At 42.6% G+C, this 17593-nt stretch overlaps 2 protein-coding genes across 2 annotated transcripts in view; both read right to left on the bottom strand.

The window, feature by feature from the left end:
- dnmbp (dynamin binding protein) overlaps positions 1–3536 on the bottom strand; it is a 39070-nt gene extending 35534 nt beyond the window's left edge. The window contains exon 1 of the mRNA XM_067244651.1: positions 3423–3536. The gene's annotated coding sequence lies outside the window, so the exon portion shown is untranslated. The remainder of the gene's footprint in view (positions 1–3422) is intronic.
- Positions 3537–6296: 2760 nt separating this feature from the next.
- Positions 6297–16707, bottom strand: cpn1 (carboxypeptidase N, polypeptide 1). The gene is made up of 9 exons (XM_067245056.1): positions 15956–16707; positions 13064–13260; positions 12202–12357; positions 9436–9612; positions 9109–9220; positions 8287–8426; positions 7558–7657; positions 7036–7154; positions 6297–6934 (listed from the first exon to the last, which is right to left on the bottom strand). Exons 1-9 carry the CDS (start codon positions 16188–16190, stop codon positions 6818–6820), a joined length of 1353 nt encoding a protein of 450 aa, XP_067101157.1. The 5' UTR covers positions 16191–16707; the 3' UTR covers positions 6297–6817.
- Between the last annotated feature and the right edge of the window lie 886 nt (positions 16708–17593).

The following is a 17593-nucleotide window of genomic DNA, read 5'->3' as shown; positions in this document are numbered from 1 at the left end:
AAACACTGTGGGGAAGAGCACTTCTCTTCCATAAACATTCCCACCTCCAGGATGAATACGGACTTGCTAGCAGGCCCATAACGAGGCTGCCATGGAGACAGGGTTATGTTTGGAAGGCATTGGGTTTTTCCTAAAGGCCCCAAGAGGTGTCCGAAGATATACCACACCCTAAAGTTGAATTCAGGACTAGCATTGATGATGTTACTTCTTTTCAGTGGTTCATGTCAAGATTCTGTGAAACAGTTTACAAAGCTAAAACTTTGGCAAATATAACATGCCTCATACTTTTTAAGGGTTTTCTTAACACCAAGTGAAGTGGGAATTTGTCATCTTTTGGCACGTAAATGTAGCGTTGTAAAGTTCTGTGATCTGTTTATGTGTAGAAGTCATTCCTGTCGTTCCACAATAAGGGTCTAATCATGTCAGGGTAATGTCAGACATATCCTGGAGACAGGCCTTGAGATATGTAGTTATTCTTAAAACATGTCATGCTAACCCACAAGTTCCCATAACTTGGCTTCTCAGTATCCTCAGATATAAATATAGGGCTTTGAAGAAGAGAAATAAGGGTTTGTACTACAAAGCAAGTTCAACATACCTAGGATTTCTTTTCGTTAGCTGGCTTCACTAAACCTAACAACCGCCATCCCACACAAGCAGTGTCACGACGCTGGTTACCATCTTGTTAACTCAACCCAGGTTTTCCCAATCTAGCGGTGAGCGCTTTCTCATCAAAGGGGCGGTGTTTGTGATGTACCCTGGTAAGAAGTGATCCACCGTTGTGACACTAAAATTACCTCGCTAATCCCAAATGCTGCTTGGTGCTGTAGGAACATTGTGTATAGTTCTGTAATGTGACATGTGGACAACTAGGAGACCTCATCGTACTAGAGAAGCATAATGCTCTTTCTCAAGGCTTGCTCGGTATTCACACTCATGCTAAATAGGCCTAATTTGTTTGGTCTAGGCATTGGACCAAATGAGCACACACACTCTCTCTCACTGTCTCTCTCCAGCTCCCCCTCTCTCCTTCTCTAAACAAAAAAAGGACCCTCCACTACCCACCATAACTCTTCTCTGTCTTCAGACAGGTAGACAAAAGGGAAAGCAAGTCCTCCAAATGCCACACTCATTCTGGCCCTTCTTCTTCTTCTTCTCCTCTATCTCAGCATGAGGCCATTTCCCAGCATGCATGTGGACAGCATACGGAAGACAATCTAGTGGGCTAACTTGTTGCTAACTGACCCATTCCGATGATGCAAAGCACTGCATCATTGTGGAGTCTATGATGTTTATCCATATGTCTGTCTATGTCTGTGTGGTTTGCTGCTTGCCTGTCTGCCTCACATCCCATGTTGCACATTGAAGTCTACTCTATGCGTATGACTTGAGAGAGAGTTTTAGGTGTGTCTAACCCTTTAAAGCAGTGGTCTTCAACCCTGGTCCTCAGGGCCCACTGTCCTGTGTGTTGTACATGTTTCCCTGCTCCAACACACCTGATTCAAATGAATGGTCGTTATCAAGCTCTGCAGAAGCCTGATGATAACGACCATTCATTTGAATCAGGTGTGTTGGAGCAGTAGCTTTGTGGCAAAATGTTTGAATCCTTACTTATCCTTACATTTTTACATAACTATCAATTTAGTAGATGCCTTTATCCAAATTGATGTACCAAAGGGCATATCGTAAGTGTAGCATATGGTCATTGAGTCTACAAGGGCATTACAGTGTGTATAAAAAGGTCAAAACGAACATAGTATAAAGACAAAAGTGTGTAATCAAAAGTCCTGCCCTTTCTGTCTTCCACTTTCCTGCTCTTCCTCTTCTTTAACTTTCAGCATTAGCAGAACATCTCATTCCCCAGGTGAAATAAGCAGCTTGTTTTCTTTCCGCTAATTCCATTTGCTTTTCAGCTGCGTGAACTGATCTTCTGCGCTCTGTGGAATGCAAGGAATGTTCTAGTCTTGATTTTTGTCGAGGACCTCCAGATCTATGTTGGTTGTTGCGTAAGCTAAATCAAAACCACATAAGACTCAACAGCAGAAGAAGATGCATTCTGCCTTCCATGGCAAAGCTTTGTAGTGTCTGCAGTTAAGCATTGTAAATACAGCATTTGATTACATGTATCTATTATTTATCTGTATGAGAAGTACAGTATAGTACAAAATTCATCCAATAGACTGTATTTAAACCACTACAGGGTCCTGAATGTTTAGACTCATTTATATAGGCTATATGTTACTGCATATTTTACAGACCCACACAATGTTACAAGACACTGTTACTAAGTTTAATAAATAATTTAGCTACCCCAGGTTCGGCCAAATAGTTTCTTCTCAAATGATCACTGGCTGCCAACAATTGAGTCTCATTCAATGGTTATTGCACTGTAGGGATAACCAAGGATGCCACTGTAAATCAATGGACTGCAGACCGGATACAACATTAAGGGGCTGCAACTGGATGCACCTTCCCAGTCTAGCAAGGGACAGTTGCATAGTAAGCTATAGACCCGTCATCAGAAACATCTCTATACTCTAGCACAGAAAATATTGAGAGGTTCAGGCATATTGAAGGGATCATGCCAGAATTTGCCAAAAATCTGCACTAGACATATGAACGGGACAAACAGGAAAAGCTTTTAATAAAATGGGAGATTAAACGATTACACTATCCCCAGCCCTTCAAACAGAAAGCTCAAGGGACGTTTATGAATACCTGCTTTCCTATTCTCTCTTTTTCCAGGGCAGGTGGAAATCGGAGGTGCATCAATGGCCCTGATGCACGTTAGATTCCGACTTGGCATGGCTGTGAAACTTGTCGTAGATTTGTAATAGTACATCTATTACTGGATCTTTCTTACGGGAATTGATTCATCTACGTAGGCCTACGTGTATACACCCGGTGGAACAACTGGTGACAAATAGGTGATCCACTAAAAAGGTACACATCTCAACTCTCTGGTGGCCAACTTGGAAGTTGAGTTGTCATAATGACACAACCACCATCTATAATTTAGACAGTCTGGCCACGTCCACTTTTGCTCCCCAACATAGCAATGCAGTTGCTATGGTTGTTTCGAGTGGCCTATGTTACTTAATCCAATAGAAAAAGTTTGATAGAATACGCATACACAGAGTTTACCAAGACTATCTTATCACAAATGTGAAGGTAGTGCATCAACATTGCGTAAAATGTTTTAACATCGAGTTACATACCGTATGATAACCTGTGTTTTAGACCTTTAGCATTGCAGGAATAATTGGACAGTTATTCAAAAGCAAAATTGCCTGTTGTTGGGTTTAGCTACTGACGTTTCTTCGTATGGTTGCCGACTTGACGCGTAGCTTTACAAGCGAATATATTTGTTGTTTAAACATTGATAAAAATAAACAAACAAACATGATTCAGGATTATCTTACCTGTAGTACGCTACGTGATTGTCCTGTATACTGTACGTTACACGGTACAGTTATTATCCAGTGAAGCAAGAACTTTGGCCGTTTAGGGGTTTGTGTTAGTGTCTCTAGATTTCCATCAGACGCCTTCGAACATTAAGCAAATTCATTTTGTCAAGCTACAAAGAAATATACTGAATTACTTTGTATTTCATTATGCTCAGACTGTCTACGGACGCTGGTAACTACAGTGTCATTGTCGAAATCAGCTGTCATATCCTAGAAGTTAGAGTCACAGGGTCGATCCTCCGTGCGCTCCATGCTGACATCAACACACACACCACCGCCTCCTTTTTTTCCAACGGGACCCCAGAGTTGCCTTCACAATGCCTGAATGAAAAGACAAGAGTTGGCTTGTGGATAAATTCAACAATAGCGTTTGGTATTGGTACCAATAAACCATGATGGATATATTGTGATAACCCTGGTCACTACTCTACCTTCACTGTTCTCACTCATCTTTAGAAACCTTGTTACAACTAGATACAAACTTAAAAACATGCATAATGGACAGTATCAAATAGTGCAACCAGGCCCTGGTATAATTCCAAGTTAATTTGATTGTTTAGAATGATTTAAAATTAGTAATTTCAGGCTGGAAACTGTCTTATTTGAGATAAATGTTTCATACTCTGTTGATATATTTGTTGGACAAATTGATTATAGCCACAGGGCAGTGTTTCCTTTCAATCCACCCATTTTGCTTTCAACATTGTTCACTCCCATCAGACACAGGTCAGCACATGTTGTGACTGTCCACCCCACCCTGTTTTCGGTCCAAATACAAAATGAGTGAGTCTGAACAGTTTGAAACTGGCATCCAGCAATAACTGAAATTACGGCACTTGCTTGAACCTTTGTTATAACAATCTGTTTCTAATCATGATGATCATCTATCATAATTGTGTGTGTGCGTGTGTTTGCGTGCATAGAGGAAAAAAACAACCAGTGCTGCTTTAGTGGCTGTTTTCTGTTTGATGAACTCTCGATTGTTCAGTTTTGTCAGACTCAGTCAGATTTCTGCAGTCTCATATTCAAAGTTCTACTTACTTAACCATCAAAAAAGGAATGTTCATGCAGATGGAATTTTCTCTATCTGAGAGACTGAAAATATTTCTGGCTCTGTATCTTGCCTTTGTCTCAATTTGACAGAATTTCTTCCACAGGGTGTATTTCTGCATGGTTGCAGCTTTAATTTAGGTTTAAAGACAATACAAGCTTACAATTTGATCTATTCTCTAAAGTTGATGTGACGGTAAAAATGACTGTATTTGAGATAAAGACTGTGTGTGTGAGTTGGTGTGAACTGTACATAAATATGCTATGTCTGCCGTAATTATAGTTTCCTTTTGTCCACCAAACAATTGGAGGAAGTCAGTGAAGGTCTGTCTAGAAAAGTGTTGTCAGAGAAAATGAGAATAGTGAAGATTGACTTTACTTCAAGTTCAGGGAAGCTCCTTATGGTGTTATGGAGTAATTACAAATGACCAGTTGTCCGTAATATGATATACATAGAAAACATGCTCTAATTTACATTATACATCACTGAGGCAAATTAGACGAAACATTCCTAACATCATACCATAATATTTATCGTCCTTGCACATGACTTTTTGACTCACATAAACCCTTATCTTTTGGACTGACACTGCTCTCCATCGATGCTATGTGGCCCTGTGTAGTGGTTTACTGTAAATGCTGACTCAACCAGTGGGGATACGCTCTGCAGGGGCGGTCTGGCATCAAACTGGCACTGTGTGGGCCCCATTGACGCGTCTCGGGACAGTCATTTGACCACACACTTACAAACCAGCTGGCATACAAACACACACACACACACACATTTGTTTTCAATTGTTCGCTCGCCCACATGCACACACAAACCCTACTATGCCCACATGCTGTCATGCACATGCACACGCTCACTGCAAATATCTTTGAGAAAACACCAGAATGAAGAGACTATAGAGCAGTCACACTGTGGTCATCATACAGTGGTGTATTCACTGAGAAAAAGGCCATGTGGGTCTTTTGTTATCATCATTCATTTTGTCTGGCCAGCGGTTACAGTCTCTGTTTGAAAAAAATACATTGTGTGTCATGATGCCAGTGGTTGACTTATCAGAGGATATTTACAGTATGAGTCGAAGTAATGGATGTTTATTGGTCATCAAATACAGTAATTTACGAACAAGCAACTTTGAATGACTTATATTCATAAATATGGTCTGAAAACAATCCCCCGCTATCTTTGTCTATACTTCCAGTGGAGTTGTACCTCACAGTCACAAGTTGAGTCTTCCCACTGAAGTACGTTTTTCCTCTTTCCTGTTTGTCAGAGTGGGCTATTGTTGAACTGTGTTTGGAAGCTGGTGGTCAAAAAACAAGTGGAAAATTCTCTTTCAAAAGCAGAGACTGGAGCCCCTGTTTCATCCAAATGTATAGCCCAGTGGAATTGTTTATAGAATAAGGGCCATCTGTAAGGAACATGACCACATTTCTAATGGATCCTTGCGATGGAAGCATGAAGGGTCATTGAAACAGCACCCGTTTTGAGAAGCTGTAAGTTGATTCAAATGGAGTTTTTATTTTACACAATGACCACCCTTTGGAGCAATCATTTTCGATGTCTTCTGATGAGTCCCGAACACACTGACACATCTAGTTCAGTCTTTACCGTGAATCGTCGAGGGAAGACACTTAATTAGCAGGACTGTAGTGACACCTTGTGGTACAAAAGCCCGTTGATCAGAGACTTTGGTCTGGCCTCTATAACAAAAGTGATAAAGGATAACCGGACAGTATTAAATGTTGCTAACTAACTGAAATTCAAAAATGTATGTTTGATAAAAATCATAGAAACTTTTATTTTTGCTTATCTTTTTAAAACCAATTACATCAATAACTCAGTGACAGTATTGATTTGGTGTAAAATACAAAACGTTGCATCTTTATGTTGCATATCTAAGTGCAATTCCATGATTCATTTATAAAATGCCGGATGAAATAAATAAAAATACTGAACAGAGTTTATTGTCATTCTTTTTTTCTCATCAAATTACAGTCATAAGCAATTCCGTTTTCCTTGACTTTAAAATCACTGAATACAGTACAGTAAAATTATACTAATACATAAATACATGAGGCTTACAAAATAACTACGTCATTACTGAATCCCTTATTATGTATCTACACAGACAACCAGGTTATAAAAGACACAAGTAATCATATCATAAAAGTTGTTGTTCACTGTTCATCTGTACTATGTGCTTTTGTGGGAGTCTGTGTGCAGGTCCACCTGTTAGCCTTGGTTCTAGCTAGTGGGTTGACTGTGTTACTGTACTTCTGCAGTCCATGGCTCATCTTGGGCCCAGATTCACAGGGATCTTAGGAGGAGAAGAGAGGTTTTTCTTGCCGTGGTTATTCTTGATGTTCAGGTTGTTGTCTTTCGGGGCCGTTTTCAGGTAAAAATGAAGCTGGAAATATAAACCAATGGAAATATATAGGCAAAAATTCATTGAAAGAATGACTCAGCATGAATGTGCACACGCACACTTACACACACGTAACCACGTACCTGTATTGCTTCGGCTGGGCCTACTGTGACCGTGCTGGTTGAAGGTAGGTAGCCATTTGCATTCGTTGTGACAGTGTAGGTCCCTGGCAATAGAAGCCTGAAGTAGTCTCCATCCACACCTTCAAAACAGCATCAACAGATCACGTCATGTTAACACGCAAATTAGTATAGAGGGGAGATATCTCCTACCTTTTTATCATACCATCCAAAACCAGGTTGCACTGTATTGTATGTTAGTATTTCTAACGTTTTTCTCATGTTACTGATCTGTCAGGAAAGGCTCCATTAAAGCTTGCTTCCAGTAACTCACCACTAGAGAGAGCTCTAACTCAACGCGTTTTACATGCCCTGATAAACTCGTCATTCCCACTACCTTAAAACCCTAAAATTCAAATAGGTGTCAAAGAAACGTACATGTCCGATGTACTTGAAACGTGTGACACAGAAACAAATTGATATGAAATTGAAAGTAACTGGACAATAAAAATATCTGGTGACATCAAGCCCCGGCCCTCTCATTACCACTGGTCACGTCGTGGTTGATGCCAGCCACTGAGATCTCAGCGCTGGCGATGGGGTTGTTGTTGTCATCATACACCATGCCTTTGATCCCATGGTGCACCTGGAGGAGAGGTAAAGGACAAGTTAGGGTACAGGGTTGTTACCAGGCAACACTGATCTGCTAGTAACTGTGAAACACAAGTAGCTTTTATACGACGACTTGTGGATAACTGTTGTTCAGATTAAAGGACTGAGTGTTCATGTGTACTTCATTCAAACGGCACAATAGGAGTCAAATAACGTATCTCCTGAGCCTGGTGCTGCTACTATGTTTCAGGAACACGATCCGTCATTGAAGGCACAAATCCTACAGGAATTGTAGTGTGTGTGTTTGTCTGTGTGTGTGTGGGAATTGTATGGGCTTATTGGGAATGTTCTTGACTAGAACTAGTTCTTGATGAGTAGGAATCAAAGATAAAGCAAGCAATGGCAATCTCTGAATGGTTTACGCAATGTGTTGACAAAGTAGCAAACCTGCCTCTTTCCTGCCTAGTAGGATCTCGACAGCACGGCACCATAACATCAACCTCATGACAGGAGAATGTTGCCAACGCACCAAGGTCCTCTCACAGCCATAACATCGGATCTCTTCCCAGAGAACAATATCAGTATTATCATGTCCTCTCTCAGACGGTTATTAACCTACATCCCTGGCTTGTGAAGGGGAACTCTAGCCTGGAGACTTCTCACCTGCTCCAGGTAGGAGACCAGGGCCTCTCTGTTGCCCAGCCACTCCCTGGACAGGGCTGAGGCTGGCGGGAACTTGTCACAGCTCAGCTCCAGCGTGATCTCAAAACAGTTGGTGTAGAGGTAGTTAAAGTCTTGCATGCCTGTAGACAGACACATATGGAAGAAAGACATAACTACACTATACTAATGAAATAGAGGATTGTTTGTGTTTGGAACATTTGCTCAGTTATGTTCAGCGTGGTACACCAAGAGAACATGTTACACATGCTCAGTACTGGTGAGAAGTTAGAAAGTAACATTAGCTGAGATGGCTCAACTGTGGCCTAGAAATTATTTGTTTGAGTAAATATGACACAAGCCCGTCAAATGAGGCTGTGGGCGTTTTTCACATCGTCCGATTCCAATGCTGGAGTAAACAGCACTGTAAGTATCATGCCAACTACATGTAAAGCAAACAAAATCATTTTCCAAAAGAATTCTGGGGCTTGCCATAAATGTCAGAGTCTAGACGAGGTATAGTACTCAAGTAAAAGGTTGTTTTACCTAATGAGAGTTTACATGAGTCTTTGACTAAATAACAAGTCTTCAAAACAGTTCAACACGAGAAACATAAAACACAATATTTTCTTCTTTACACGACTCAGTGGCACTGGAAGTTAGTCAAAAAGAAATGAGAACTTATCTCACCCCAATCAAACTCAACTTAAAAAACTGTTAGTCAAACTATGGTCTTGGCTGAACAGTTTGTGGGTTTGGCGGTCCCTTTCATGAGCTGGTGTTGGCCCTATCCTGGAGACTGTGTACCACAGGGAAACTGCTCACCTTTAGACAGAGAGTACCAGCTGGCCCCGTTAGTGATCCCCTCATCAAAGAAGTCCCCACAGTTCCAGCCCTTGTGCATCCAACTGTGGGCGTACGAGTAGGTCCTGGCCAACTGTAAAGAAACGCACATACCCACGCACATACACATACACACTTTAGGATCTTGAACTTATCGACCAATAGGAAACAGCTGGGAGGAGCAGGACTAGAAATCCCAATGTAGCTGTACACATTGCAAACTTGAAGTTGAAGCTTGAACACGTACACACATATTACAATGGCCTGACATTCAGTCACTTCTAATCTTTCACATTTTCTGACTTATACCTTCTTGAAGACCTTGTCATCAGCGGAGGCAGAGTAGGTGGTCCTGCCCCTGATTCGGGGGTCCCGGGACTTATCGAAGGGGTAGTTAGCTACCACGGCCCCCCCATGCAGGTTAGCCGACAGGACAAAGTTATAGTTCTGCATCCATTTGATCACTGCAAGGGTCTCTGGTTCAACCTGGGAGAGGGAAGAAATGTGATGATGGATTACTTCAACAACAAGCAAACTTGCTTCAGCTAGAGGTGGAAGGGTATTCCACTGACCATTCAAGTAATCTCTGTCTCTCTCTCTGTCTCTCTCTCTCTGTCTCTCCCACCCTCTCTCTCTCTCTCTCTCTCTCTCTCTCTCTCTCTCTCTCTCTCTCTCTCTCTCTCCTCTCTCCCTCTCTCCCTCTCTCCCTCTCTCCCTCTCTCCCTCTCTCCCTCCCTCCCTCCCTCCCTCCCTCCCTCCCTCTCTCCCTCTCTCTCTCTCTCTCTCTCCTTATTCTTCTGTCTCTGTGTTTTCCTGTTTCTCTTTCATTGTTACATTAGCCTCACCTACAGTCAGCGCTAGCACGAGATCCTGGAAAGTACATTTAAGTTTTCAGAAGTAAATTCTAATCCACCTCTTGACCAGCGTCTACACTCAACTCCAGTCTTATCAGTTCAGACCTACTATCTCCCCTGTGTGTTACCGGCGTCATTAGGTTGGTGTACTAGCAATGCTCTGCTAACTTGAGCCCCAATGAGATCTGAGACAGGTCTCCCACAGGAAGAATAATAAACGTATGTCTTGCTTTGTTGGTTCAAGTCCAATCCAACTGGAGAGTAGGTTTTTATATTTGGGGGCACAGGTTGAAATGTTGACCTAGTCCATGTCTGTTTTTAGGCTGGCTGATATTTATTATCTGTGGATTTTAATATACGACCAGGCTCCCCATTGGCCTATCCTGTCACCAGGGTTAGCGTTACAGAGAACATGCTTGTGCATGCCTATACGCAAAAACAAACAGGCGCCATTATAATTCAAATATATTTTATAGTGTTGTGACTTTCTTTTCTTTTACATCAACAAATAGATATCCCTTTTGAATTCAGGGCTTTTGAAATGACACTTCTTGCTAAGAACTACTGTTACGTGACGCAAAAGCAATGCAATGCAGTGTCCTTCCTGTGAGACGCTGAGTAAATACTGTAAGCTATCCCACGAACACGCACAGTCTGTGGGTGGTAGCCTACAACTATTTCTTGAACAGACTGTTTGAAAATAACCTTGACTGAAAAAGGATGCCAAGAATGTCACCAGCTCCTGTCTGTCCATAGTGCAGTTGCTCATTTTTCTAAAAAACATTTCAATTGAACCATGTATGGATACCCAGGAAGCATATATAACTGTGTCAGACAAATAGAATTTTGATTATACATACAACAGCCCTATAATATGAATGTGAGTAATTGTTGTAGGCAGGCAGTGATTTTATGTTCTGTTTTTATTCAGTTATTCACTCTAAAGTGCGGCAGTGGATGTCTGACAGTGCAGTGTCCAAGACCATTTTTCCAGGGACAAAGCTGGCCTTATATGTTAGCTTAAGAAGCATTAGGACCAAGAGGCACCAAGCTCTCATAAGATCCAACCACATTCCTCTGTTAGTCCACTGCTCCCTGAAGTCTGGTAAGACCAGGGCTTCTTCACGCTTCACTTCCTTCGGATCTCAGGGGAGATCCCATCATTGTGCGCGGCGTAGATAACTACTGTTAGCTGACCTTTGCTATATAAAGCACCACTGCCCTGCCAACAAACTTGGCAGAGCAGTGATCGCCACTTGTCCGTCATCCGAGGCCAAGAGGAAGTCCCTATAAATGTGCTTTCTGTCCTGTGAACCCCATCTCTTGTCAGGTGTGAAGGACATTGGTTTTTACTGTTAGCTTTCATTTGTACCATACAATTCAATCCATACTGCAAGTACTTGACAAAAGGGATGTGTACTGTTGAGGGTGTACAGTAAAACTTCAATGCAGGGGGCCCTAGCAGGACCTGGATCCCTAAATCTCTGTGGCTCTTGCCATTGAGCTCTTGTGTAAACTAACGTATTGTGCCTGTTCTTGATTCTGGAGGGACTTGTGGCCCATGTTTGACCTAGTATTAGAACAACACAGTTGGCTTGGAGAGCTTTAACCCCACACTGGGAGACAAGCATAGCCCTCACCACCCACGTAGTCACAAAACACACACATGTGCAAGCTCACTCATATTAAGCCATGTGCACAAACACACACACACATGCACATAGGCATATAGAGCACACAAACACACACACACAGTACACATACATAGGCTTACCCATGTTATGTCATCAATTATCTGTGACAAGCTTATGTTTGGTCAATCATCCAATCATTCTGCCTTAAACTGCCCAAAACCGGATTTAGGGAGAAGGTAGCCCTCCCAAATACACCCCATCACCAACCACTCAGGTAACTTGACACAGGTCATACATTATGTACGTCAACACAATCCAAGACAGCACTATAATGTATCCCAGACAGTCAGCATGTCTGTTATTGAGAACAGTAGAAAACACATAGCAAACAACTGTCTCCCTCATAAGCACACACTCCCCCATCATGCCATAACCCAGTCTTGCTCCGAGGTAAGCAGATATCTGTGGATAATATGAGGTTGTCTGAAGGGGTGTCTGAGTTGTGTGTGTGTGATGGAGTGGAATGGAGTGTGAGTGGGTGTAGGTGTGTGTGTGGCTGAGTGTCTGGAAGCCCAGTAATAACCCACCTGTTGTTCCCAGTTATCGGGCAGGGGCAGGTGGTGATTACGTCCGTTGGTCTTCTCGTAGTAGTACATGAGGGCGTTCAGGTCAGGAAAGTTCCGGTTCAGGTCCACATCCCTTGAGTTCCCTCTCCCCACCAGATAACCATTGAACTCAGGACCCTGTGCACCAAAAGCAGACCAACGTGTGTAGTTATTACAGCTATGAACTGTACAGTATGTCTTAACCCTAGTGGGAAAGCACAGGCTAGTGTTTTAAATAATGCTAGAACCTAATTCAATATTGACTTCTACAATACATGTGCTTCTATTTGGAGTGATGAGTAAGTTGCTACAGTGTGTTTGAAAAGTGTTTTGCTGACTTTCTGGTTGTTTACTTAGGGTTGTTGACATACATTGAACGCTTTACACCAATTTGTGGTATGGGTTCACCACTTTGCAGTGTGTGTGTGTGTGTGTGTTGTTTAGAAGAGAGGAGCAGCCACCACGTGTCCCTCTATATATACTGTAATTAGTCTCAAAGAGATGCTGTGTGTGTGTGGGTGTGTGAAGTGTGTGTGTGTGTGTGTCTGCAACCATGTGAGTGTTTTTTGGCTCATGTAATTACCCTCTGGAGGATGCCAAGAATTCTTCATGGGATTTGGTAGATAAGAGATGATAATAGACATGGAGAAAAACTGCTCTGTACACCTGTTTGTGTCTGTGTGTCTGTGTGTCTGTGTGTGTGTGAGTGTTTCTGAACGTGTGTCCGTTTCTGTGCGCGTCAACGTGTGTGCGCGCGTGTTTCTGTGTGTGTGTGTACGTGTGTGCTCATGCATGCCCCACCCTCCGCAGGCCCGCCCCTGCAGTCTGCTCTGCATCAGCGTACCTGCCTGGCTGCCACCTCGTACCCGTCCGGGTTCATGGAGGGCAGGATGTGGATCCGCGTGTCGTGGATCAGCCTCATGATCCGGTGGTTCCCTGCCCGGTACTCCTCACACAGGAATTGGGACAACTGGATGAGCAGCTCGCGGCCCAGGACCTCGTTCCCGTGCATGTTCCCGACATACTTGAACTCCGGCTCCACTGGAAAAACATGAGTCAGGTGGCGAGCAATCAGAGAGGGAGAGGGGTCACCAGGGGTCAGAGAGGGTCACGTCCGCTTAGAATGCAGAGCAGGCAAAAACTGAAAACAAGTGACCCCCCTGTGCAAACACGGTGAACACACACACTCTCTAACACACACACACACACACACACACACACACACACACACATACACCCTGAGGCTCATTAAGCAGTACTACAAAATTGCAGCGTGGAAATGTTGTAGAGAGACCAAGCATTTCTTACAGTCCTAACAACAGGACTCTGAGCAGCAAAACACATGCTGTTAAGCAAACACTTTTATCGAAAACAATTTGCAGTCTGGTAAGTGCATGAAGCCAAGTCAAAGTCAACGTGGTTTATTTGTCACATGCACTGAATAGCATAGTGTCATCAGGACAGTGACATTCTTGTGACGTGGAAAGCAACATCTACTCAGTAGCATAAATAATCGAAGAAATTCAAGAAATGTCAATACATGGGGTATTTGTAGCATCAAAAGTAACACCCAAATTAGGGCGATTAATAAAACACTGTAGCACAATCCAAAAACTGATAAGGCTAATAGATTTATATAAATGACACAAGTGCTGATGATACCTACAAAGTCAATCACAACTAACAACAAGACACAAGTAATTAGGGTGCCAGTAATTTGAGTAGATTATTTTGGTTAATTTCATCTGCTTGTCCTGGGGAATCCCTCATTGATTGGTTTAGCCACCTATCTAAACAGACTGTCTCGACAAATAGCTATTGAATTGAAGGCAGCTGAACACAGACTGACCACCAGCACTCCCTATGGGACCTCACCACCACCTTCACCACAGAAGAAGGAGCGGATGTTATCACAAAAACATCTATTCTTTGGAGTCTGCAACAGACTCAACTCCTAACAAAGCAAGAGCAGTCTGTAAAATATTTTTCTTTCCTACACAATAAAGCAAAGACATTGCCGAATAGGTGTGTGCATATTGGAAAATTCTGCCTTTGTTAAAGAAAAATCTAACAGACCCTGATAAGGAGCAAATCTTCGATCACTATATTTGATGGACATCCTGGGCATGGGCAGTTATTTTCAAGATTATTATCTAGAATGAGATCAACCCAGTGATACTTTATGCCAGTTTTCCTGCAGCCAACCGTCCTCTACAGACGATTTTTTTTCTAAAAAATGTGTCTACCTCTGCCTATATTTTCTACCTAGCGTAACTCTGCCCAGGAAACAGACCCTAAAGCTTTAATAAGCCCACAACTGGACTGACATCCAGCATACAAAGTCAGCCTCCCAGGGGCTAGGCTCGAGAATGACCACACTCAGCAACGCGTGACCAAATCAGCAAAATAAACTTCCTGTATTGGATTAACCAAGACAAGGGTCACCCAGCAATTCCTCCTGCCTATCCACACACTTCCTGTTTTTCTACTTCTCTTACCTTCGGCCCTGGAACACGCGCACATCCTTCCATTCTACTAAAGGAAGGCTCCACTTGGGGTGAAAAAATGCAAGCTCAGCCCCGGCCAAAAAATGATACCCAGAGGCATGCTCTCAGCTATTCATCTATATAGGCATCATAAATTGATGCCTATATAGGCATCATAAATTGATGCCTATATAGGCATCATATCAATTTTTTATAGGCATCATAAATTGCAATCAGTTATTTAATGCCTTTTTAATATTGTTGCACTAAAGAATGCTGAATATGCCGTCCATACTTTGGGTTGTTCTGAGAGTACAGCTACCTTAATCCTTTCTATGTAACAAGTTTATAAAATGTGACTGGTTTCCACATTAAAAGAAACAAAATACCATCAATCAGCAGTCAGTTAGAGCACGCAGATCATCTAAAGAGCTCAACTAAATTCCATTATGTTGATTTAGTGGCTGTGCTGAGACTTGCAGAGGTTTCAGTGATTAACAGAACAAGATCTGTACAGAAACATTAGTCCAAATTCTCCTCTCCTGGCCGTTTCACATAGTTTGACATGAATCAAACAGAACGTACAGAATCAGAAGCTGGGTTTTGAAATGAAATGCAGATGTTTCAAACAAGCTTCTCTCCTGTTGGCTCTTTCCTCTTTCCCCTGACAGTAGACATAACTGTGAAACCACTCAACACAGACACACAGGGAGACTCTTTCCATTTTAAGTGCTAAAAACTTTCACAAAAAGCTTACTCTGTTGTTTTCCTAGTATGGGGGTGGGCACACATCCATCAGTTTTCCAAGAAAAAGCTACTACTCAAACTGTGTTGATTTTGTTGCCATAATCAAATGACTGACACTGAATGAAATATTACACAACTATGCTAAAACAAAGACAGCCAAAAATGGAGTTACCGTTTCATCTCTCCAGGCTAACCCTCAACCCCCATATAAAAGCTGCCTCCTGCCTGCACAGCTCTCTCTCTCTCCTCTTCTGACTACCTAGAAACACTCTGCTCTTCACATGCAGTCAATAAGTGGATGCCACAAGAGGTGGAGAGCCTGGAGCCCATTTTGGGACACTAATGTTAAACAACGTCACTGTACCGCAATAAGATAGTGAATAAAGGAAACAATATACCTATGAATACCCCCCCCCCCCCACACACACACACACACATATCCATATATGACAACAATAACAGTTCTACTCACACTCCTAACCCTACATTAAAGATGTACTCACTTGCTTCATGGACCCCAGGGTTGTCACTGAACTCCAGGACATAAAGGTGGCGTCCCTCAGTGCTGTGGCCGATGCTGTAGATCCGGGTGATGTAAGGACACTCGCTCTGCACGGCGAACATGGCACGCACCATCTCCTCGTAGCGGTGATGCTGGAAACCAGAGGCCCCAGCCAAGGTGCTGGCCAGCCCCAGGAAAAGAGCCCCAAGCCAGGCTAAATGACACCCCTGCAGCATGGTCCCTGAACTAGAGCACTGGACAGGGGAGAAGAGTGGAGCTTCCCTTACTGACTTTCTCTGTTTGACTGCCTCACTCTGTCTCTCGGTGTGCCTCTCTCTCTGTGTCTCTGGTTCCCTCTCTCTCACACACACACACACTGCCTCCTCCCCCTGGAACTAGCAAACATACACTGGAGAACAAGTAAGGACAGCCCCCTCTCGTTTTTATCTTATGCTCCCTTACTCCCTCAGCTGCCTCTTGCCTTTGGTCCATTGTCAATTACATGCTGGCTGCTTTACTGGCGTTAAATACACATTAAGAGTATTGTTTTACAGTCAGTATGTTACAATCTGTTCTTCTATCACACACACTTTCTCTCTTTCGCTTTTTATCTCTCTGTCGTTCTCTCTCTCCATCTCTTTCACTCGTTCACTTGTCTTTTCTCCCACTTTTCTTTATTCTTCTCTCTCCCTCCATTGCTTCTGCGAAGCCTCTCTTGACAAATGTTGGGGTTCATATTGTCACTGGGGTTCAGGTTGTGGCTCTGCCAGACAACCCGACAACAAACGACTACCAACATGAAATATGAAATGAAGTTGAGGAGACAGAGAAAGAGATGAAGAAGGTAAATAAAGAGACAAAGAAGAAGGGGGGAGGGGGTTTACATGTCCTGGTATCCCCCTCACCCCACCTCATGTATTAACCCCTGAGTAAATACAGAATGGTGTGCGGATGGGGGTTGTGCCTCTAATTCCACTTCTGGGAAAGAGACTGGTCCAAAGGTTCAGTTGGGGAGAGGGTCTTTTTCCCCAAAGAACTGCACACAGTGTAGGTAGGCACACCACTTAAACAAGCAGCACACACACACACACACACATGGACACACCAGCAGCAGAAGTTGCTGTCAATCACAAGGTCTGTAAAGCATGGGCTCTCTGTCAAACTGCTCAATATGCAGCAGGGAGGAAGGAACACACAGGGGGAGGAATTTGAAACAGGTTGTTGAGGTGAGAGATTAGATTTTCATTTTAGGCTTGCTACAAACAAGTGCACCTGTAACTGTTAGGAAAATTAAATTAAGGGATGAGTAGGTACAGCTTTTGGATAGTGTAGTGGCACTCTGTTTACTAAGTTTATTAAGTCTTTTGTACCACTGTTTTGAGATCAGTCTAGCAATTAGCAAATCTTCTTGAAAAGATTGTGTAGTGTTTATTAAACCATAAATTTGGTCTTACAGATAGTGCCAGAAAAGGAAATACACTTAAGTGAAAGAATTTCCATCTTAACTTTGAAAAATATATGCCAAAAAAAAAAGAACCAATTGAACACTGACCTAAGAACTGTGATTTAGAGAACTGTATGAAGTGTTTTACAAAAAGTATGGTTTAGAATCATTACAATTTGTGAAATTAATTACAAA

Source organism: Osmerus mordax, chromosome 10 (assembly GCF_038355195.1).
Source record: "Osmerus mordax isolate fOsmMor3 chromosome 10, fOsmMor3.pri, whole genome shotgun sequence".
NCBI lineage: Eukaryota > Metazoa > Chordata > Actinopteri > Osmeriformes > Osmeridae > Osmerus > Osmerus mordax.
Note: the sequence above shows the minus strand (reverse complement) of the source record. Positions and strands in the feature narration are given on the sequence as shown.